An 8,288-nucleotide genomic window follows, 5' to 3' on the forward strand; every position below is an offset into this window, starting at 1 on the left:
CGTGCGAAATTGTTCATACAAACGTAGTTCCCATTTTTCTCTCTGGATCTTAACATCTCATCGGAAGACCAGCGCTGGAAGCCACCAGCAACATGCTGAGATGAGGCCATTTCGTGGCACTTTAATCTTATTTTGTGTTTTCTGTCATATTATGTATTGTCTGTGCTTGCGAATAAATTATATTCTATTCTATTCTATTCTATAACATTATTGAAAAATCAGTAGCGTTGTCATAATCATAATACGGTTATCAAAAATATGAATAGAATTAGAAATATTGAGGCGTTTCTCTAGTGACTTCATCGATTAGAAACCTTAGTAAACAACTTACTAACAATACTCTTATAATACGTAACTATATTATAGTTTTCCATGCATTGCCATCTACAATTCCCGAACAAATTGGTAATTAGTGACCCTAGGAGACGTCAAGTCAACGTCCTGTCACCGAGACGCGTTCTAGACTAATTATTGAGAACACTTGATGAAAGGGTCAGGGTCACTCTACTCTATTTGACGAAGGGTACTATATGTGTGTGACAGGTACGATAAATGTAGCAAATTAATACGTTGGATAAATTATTTATGAAACGAACCTAAATTGGCAAAAGTTCCACTCGTTATCCAAGGTAAAAAATAAATAATAGGTACTTATATTCATGTGTTTATTTATTTTTAAGCGATGATTCGTTTTGACCAGCTTTGAAACGAAGTGAAATTAACTGTCACATATTTTAATAACAAAACTTCCGTGAGACTCAGTCATATTGAATATATATTTAAAACGGGTTACTAACATATTATGTAAAAAAAAACATCGACTTCCTAACAACCAAGTATTTTTTTGTATAGAAAAATAACGCTTGTTCGTGAAAGCAGGAATTCTGAACTATAGTTCAATATAAAAGATACAGGTGCATGTTTGTACTAAAGTTAAGTAGTACTTATGCTAATTATCCCGAAAAAATGCTTAGCCTTGCTGCTTAAAATAGTCCAACTTGAGATAAAAGCAAAACTTAAATAAAGCTATGATGTTCAGAAAAGTCCTTGGGCGAACAACGCGCCTTAAAAGCGATTCGTGTACCTTTTACATAATGGAAGGGAATTAGATGAGGCCGGGAAGATGTGTTAAATTAATTCCTAATTAGACCGCGATAATGGACATCTCAAGGTATTGCAATTGCTCTTAGCCTCATAGTTTCGCCATGTCCGTCTGTCTGTCCGTCTACGGCTTTGCTCCGTGATCGTTCGTGCTAGAAAGCTGCAATTGGCATGAATAACATAAATCAATCATGGCGACAAAGTGATAAAATTAAAACTACAAAAAAAACTCGCTTAAGCCCTATCGTGTGGGGACTGTGGGGTATCGTTGGATATGGTCTTTCAAAACTAATAAGGGTCTTTTTTTTTAAATATATGTAGTAAATATTTTAGGATATAATCGCTGCAAAAGAAATAAAATATGCGTATTACTCTTCAACCCTGAGGAGAAACTACGCCTTATTGGGATTAGTAGTTTTCCTTCACCGAAGAGCGACTAAAATAAAAAAAAATCGTTAATACTACCGGGGTTAAAAACCCGCGACCTCCGTATTGAAAAGCAACCACGATACGAAGTGCACATAATGGCACGATCGCAACTGGAACACCCTCTGCTCGTATCGGGTGTATTAAATACATAGAATTGTTATTTTAATTTGTACCCCTTCAACCCGCTATACACTATGAAAATACGTTAGTAGCGCATCTATTTCTGTCTAAAATACAACTCCAAATAGAATAATACACCTGACTATCAACACAATTCCAATTCAATAACAAAATTACCAACCCTACTAACAAGCAAGGGTTGGCAAAACCTCGAGAATATCATACTCTTAAATATATGTAAATTAGTTGTAACGCTTATCAGGGTTGAGCGAAATTAATCCTTGCATAAATTTGTCCTAAACGTCAGAACAATGCCTCCATATTCATCAAACGCACGACCTGCCCTTAGCTTATTGGCTGTCAAGATTCAGAACAAGTATTTAGGATTATTGAGTTATGGCAATGGAGATTAGGCGAAAATATAATATTGAGACAGTTGAGACACAAATATTATTGCATAGCATAGGAGTCTGTATAGAATTACCTAGCGCTGGTAGGCTAGATAATCCTGTGTTCAAAATCGTTTAGGTACATATAAAGTGTTGAGGTAATAAATAATGATTCGAACCGGCATCTTCAGCTTACGCGGCTAACGTTCTGACCATTAAGGCCACGTGGCCGTTTTATATGACATCTATTTCAGTTTATTAATTGATCTCAGTTTGCTACCAAAGCAAAGAACATTTATTTTTCAAAATGAGATCAATTTATCAAAAAATTCAGAGAGAGTTCAGAAGTTATAATGCATAAGCTATGTCCGCCGAACAATACTTTATGAAGGCGGCGGCCCGGCCGCTCCTTTTAGCAAAGTTGTGTCCACACCTGGAGCGTGCTGCGTACATCAGCAAACGCCAATCGAAAAGAAAATATGTACCGGGATGACAGATGCGGGAAAAAAGGCACGTGATTAGGTATTTCCATACATTACCTATGTGACTTCCGATTTGCGTATTCTAACAATGATTCATTCATCGTACAATCAATCGGATTGACATTGCAAAGCTTAATAAATTATGCTGGCCTAATATGGCAAAATGGCAAAACCAAAACTATAACTATAAGGAATCGTTATAGGATGCCATCCTCTAGAGGAACATTCTTACTCTCTTAACTCATGTAGCATAAACAAACGTAAATTAAAAATCTCTTTATCAGAATGCAGCCTTAGCCGGGCCTCATTCGACTGTTAATGAGGACGGCCATTTTTATTGAAAGCCCGTCCCTTATTGGGCCCTCCCGCCTAATAACGCAACTTGGAACATGTACAGTATTATTAAAAGTAGGGCTGCAACACTTAATTCTCTATGGCTGCAACAGAGCTCTGGGTGCTATAACGGTGATATTAGAGGACGCATCAAGAGTGACGTAAGGGTCATCACTTCATCATCACTATCACTATCACTACATAGTATAAAACAAAGTCGCTTCCCGCTGTCTGTCTGTCTGTCTGTCTGTCTGCATGCTTAGATCTTTAAAACCACGCAACGGATTTTGATGCGGTTTTTTTTATAGATAGAGTGATTCAAGAGGAAGGTTTATGTATAATTTGTTAACCCGTGCGAAGCCGGGGCGGGTCGCTAGTTCAAAATAAATGTATTACTAAAATAAATTCAATTAAAAAACTGATATTATCTATTTTTAAGACTGAAGTGATCCCAAACAAAAATATTTTAATAAAATAAAATGTAATAAGAAATCACTTAAATCACTTACCAATAAAATATATTGGCACTTTTCAGTCGCCTATGCTCTCTGAATTCGCGTTAGTTTAGCTGAATAGGTACCAATGGACAGAAGCAGAAGTATATGTTAACTAAACCCTATTGCCATCCTGAAATAAACACTCAAATTTTACAACACTCGAGCGCCTTACGATTGACCCTCGAACTAACAAAGATACAAACATATGTGTAAACTTATATAAAGACTTTATATAAATACCATTGCTTATAGATGAGAGAGCGCAACTCTAATCTTACTTCCAGACCTTCCAGTGTAGCGAGAGCCCGACATCCGGAACACGATTCAGATTAAAAACTTAACCTCTAGCCGCATACGTCAAACCTTGCCAAGCAAAATGAAATTTTATTTTGTCAACACAAAGTTCAAATTAGAATGGAACAGGAGACCTTTTTATAGGTCTCTAGGCGGCTAGAGGTTATTACGGTTTTGATAACGACCTTGAAGATCGCGCACGCTGATTGTTGCATGCGAAATGATGTGAAAGTTGTGGGTGAGATGCGCGCCAATTACCAAGACGATCGTTAACGTCGTATCAATTCAATACCAGTTCATAATCATAACAAGTTTTTTTTTATACTACGCCGGTGCAAACAAGTATATGGCCCGCCTGATGGTAAGCGGTCACCGGAGCCTATGGACGCCTGTAACTCCAGAGATGTTACATGCGCGTTGCCGACCTTAACACCCCGCATACTCGTAGCTCTGGCAACCTTACTCAACGGCAGGAACACAACACTATGAGTAGGGTATAGTGTTATTTGGCTGCGGTTTTCTGTAAGGTAGAGGTTAGGGCTTCCAATACCGGGATCCCGGTATTTCGGGATCCCGGGATCCCGTCTTTTTAAACGCATTTTTCAATACCGGTATTTTCAAAGGCAATACCGGGATCCCGGTATTTTAAAAAATGAGGGAAATGCGCAGTATAAACCCTTTAAATCCATTATATTCGGCTGTATCAAAAAGATTACTAAACGTCAGACGCATCTAGAGTTAGACCAAGAAAAGTCTGCAACGATTTTGATAGCACGCGCAGTGCTATATTAAACGTCAAACTTCTATAAAAATTATGACGTACAAATAACACTTGCACTGCGTACTGCGTATGCTATCAAGCCCGCATTTTATTATTGAAACAAGATCGTTGTCTAATGCGTCAGATAAATATTTGGTGGTTGGTGGTGGATGAATCCTGAAGTTATGTGAGTGATGAATATGATGATAGTGACATTAACATTAACATAATTAGTTCTTATAATTATATCAAAAAATAAAAAGAAAGAGCAAGGATAACTGTAATAATGGCAAACCAATTTTGACGGAAATTTGAAAAAATGTTGTCTGGTTGGTTAAGTTGGACTACAAATGTGACTGGTGAGGTGAACAAATTGGATAAAATTATTGCCAACCTGGAGTGTGAAATAAAATTATTACAGATGGCGGCATTGATTGTTTATTGTTGTAACAGCTTTTAGGACATATCTGGTATTCCAGTGAGCCTTTCTAATTCCCCTTTTTAATAAAACTATATATTTTTAAGCGATTCATATCCAATACCGGGATCCCGGGATCCCGGTATTGATGAAGACAGTTTCGGTATTAATACCGGTATTGTGAGAAGTCCGGTATTTGGAAGCCCTAGTAGAGGTACTTCCGCAGTTGGGTTCTAGGTTCAATCTGAACCAGGCTCATGGTTCCACCTAGCGTCATATGTAGGTATTCACCCGCGCTATTCAAGCAATCGGGATAACTTTAAGGTCCGCGTCCCTCCGGACCTCATAAATTTATTAAGCGGCCATTCTGCTTTTTGAAAGCATTGTTGTGGGCAAACAGGCCGAATCACTGGGCTCACAGTTTTGCGGAACCATTGGGCTTAATGCTGAGTTACATATAAATAGTAAGTTGTGGTTATTGGACTGTGTGTGACCTTTGGATTATTTTTATGTGAGAAGTTTGAAAAAAATACATTTGTTGTTTTTTTAAGGAATCATTCTACTCGTAGGTGCGTATAATATTAACCTGTAAGGAGTTCCATACTACGGTAATTCTGGGGCGCTCCACGGGTTAATGTCATATTATATTAGACGTTGACTGGCCTAGTCCCATTAAAAATACTTACTTACTTGGCTGGCACGATGATTCAAAATGAGTTTTGGCCTCCAACACAAGAGCACGCCACTTTGCCATAGTGCACTTTGCTTTGCTTAGTGGTGCCATTAAAAATACTTAAGAGAAATACTACAGGCGTGCAATATCTCCGTTTTATATTTACTAAATAAATAAATAAATACATAAATATTATAGGACATTATTACACAAATTGACTAAGCCACACGGTAAGCTCAAGAAAGCTTGTGTTGTGGGTACTCAGACAACGATATATATAATATACAAATACTTAAATACATAGAAAACAACCATGACTCAGGAACAAATATCTGTGCTCATCACACAAATAAATGCCCTTACTGGGATTCGAACCCAGGACCGCGGCTTCACAGGCAGGGTCACTACCTACTACTACTAAATCGTATTCATCGGTTTCCAGCAGCCACGTCGTCGGAAATGTACAACCGGCAGCGGAACGCGTCCGGCGCGCTGGACAGCAGAGGGCTGGTGGCGGTCATCAAGCGGCAGGTCCCGCTGGCTGGCCAGCTGGGGCACGAGCTCGCCTGGGGGCAAGGGTGGGGGTGGGTCACGCTGCCGAACGGCGTGTGGAGCGGACGTGAGTACCTTTAACTGTTAGACTGAATACAGTTAGGGTCTGTTGCATCAAACTGTTTGTCTTCGTTAAAGAGTTCGCAAATTTTTATTGTATGGAGAGTTTCATAGTAGGTAACGTCATAGTGACGTTGATCAGTCTGTCAATTTAAGTACGGATGGTGCAACTGGCACGTAGTGTCCTTATTTAAACTAGACATTGCATTACATGCATATGAGGCAGAATCGATGTCGACTTCATATTGGGAAAAACCTCACTTTTTCCCATTATCAAATTAGTTTTCCTATGGTAGTTTCAGCAAGTCACTCAATCAAGCTCACTTTTTCCCAATATCAAGTTAGTTTTCTTCAAGCTTTTGGACTCGTCCAAAAGGTGCTGGATACGTGTCTTGGTCTCATGTGAGGATTGTGATACGGGTGGGGTGGAGATGCTATGATGATTCGTTATGTAATTCAATTTTATATTGTTTAAAAGGAAATAATTGTATGATGACTAGGGCTTGCAATTCGAATATTCGAATTTGTCGAATATTCGACCTGTTTTGATATTCGAATATTCGGCCGCTCAGGTTTCGAATATTCGAATATTTTTTATTACTATAAAAAAATTATTTCATCCGCTGTAGTTACAGTTTCTGTGTGTTTTCCGGGTATTTACACTGAATGAGGAACGGTAGGTACCCAAACACGAAGGAAATAATAGTTTTACTGCATTCCTCTCGATAGACTTCGTGTATACAGTGAAACCTAACTCAATTTCAAAGAAGACGAAATCAAAAAGGATGTTATTTTTACGGTGCATAAGTTTTAAGTTAAAGGGTCATTCTGTTTATTCAGTACAAGCATACGTTAAGCGAATTTTTGAAGTCTAAACCTTGCCAATTATCGCAATTCTCAAATTTGATCATACACCAAACCTGCCCAACTAGGTAATCTAACCATGCACCTTTAGCTGACGAATAATCCACCCAGTAGTCAACTAACTTTTTCCCTTAAATATTCCAATATTATATAATTAGCCGACCATTAGGAATAAAAACTTTCCAAAACAAATAAAGTCAATAAATTTCAAAATACAATGGAATTAAAGGCCTTTTCACTCAGAAGTGACTACAAGTTAATATAAATCGGAAAATAATTACCTACTAAAAATATATCTTACATACCTAGGTGTTTGGATGGTTAAAGTTATATTATTTCACGCAACGACGCATTTATAATAAAAGTTTTATCTAGAAATATTGAATAGGTACTTCTAATTTTGGCGTTTTACTTGTTTTTATAAATGTGGGCATCTCATAGTAGGATGATAAAATCTAGTCAATTAAGTGGATTTCTGCAAAATATCATCAGTCTTAGCAATATGTGAAAAAAAGCTTTTGAATAAAACGATAGTAAACCGATTTCTCGTTCCTTTTCTTATTTTTTATAATATTCGAATAATTATTCGAATATTCGAATATGTCGTCAGAAAAAGTCGAATATTCGAATATCTGAAAGTTTCGAATATTTGCAATCCCTAATGATGACCTTGTCCACCCAACGCTGACACCCCTCGCGGCCATTGAGTTGACTGACGTCAACGGATCAAAAGTCGCTATTACTGTAATGCTTTTTATAGTGTACCTCCTATAATTGTTTCCAAATATATAACCGACACTAATCATTTCCAGGCCTCACCTGGTCGCAAGACGGGGACGACTTCGCCCTCCACGCGATGCCCATAATGCACCACACCAACGTCTCCCAAGCCTGCTCCATGCTGGACGGTGTCACGGCGTACGAAGCGTCCGCGTACGACCAAGCCCTCTCCGAGTATGACGACTCGGGCACCAGCGATGACTGGGACATGGGCGTTGATTGCGGGGACTTCATGATGTAAACTGATGTCGTGGCCACCTTAGTGCAAGTTATTGATGATGGAAGAAAAACTCGTGCCTCCGAGGTGACAGCTGAACACGTGGTGCTGTGCGGCGCCATAGGTTTTTGATCGATTTTTGACAACCAGAATGGGGTTGGCAACTGTTAAAGGTTTTCATAGATGCTGCCAGGTTTTCCCTGCCTCTTTTGTTATATGTATGAGATTTGACTTAAAGGGCCATAAAATTTCAAAGAAAAAACAAGAACTTGACAGAATTCTAAGGATTGACCGGAAAACCTATGCTGGCGACATCTGT

The 8,288-nt window shown here is 38.5% G+C and overlaps 1 protein-coding gene across 1 annotated transcript in view; it reads left to right on the top strand.

The window, feature by feature from the left end:
* The window catches only part of LOC134655762 (uncharacterized), a 111,402-nt gene extending 103,367 nt beyond the window's left edge, over positions 1–8,035 (top strand). Inside the window, exons 8-9 of the mRNA XM_063511228.1 lie at positions 5,939–6,115; positions 7,785–8,035. Coding sequence (XP_063367298.1) covers positions 5,939–6,115; positions 7,785–7,993 — 386 coding nt within the window. The 3' untranslated portion in view covers positions 7,994–8,035. The remainder of the gene's footprint in view (positions 1–5,938; positions 6,116–7,784) is intronic.
* The last annotated feature ends 253 nt before the right edge of the window (positions 8,036–8,288 follow it).

This window comes from Cydia amplana, chromosome 17 (genome assembly GCF_948474715.1).
Source record: "Cydia amplana chromosome 17, ilCydAmpl1.1, whole genome shotgun sequence".
In the NCBI taxonomy this organism is placed as follows: Eukaryota; Metazoa; Arthropoda; class Insecta; order Lepidoptera; family Tortricidae; genus Cydia; species Cydia amplana.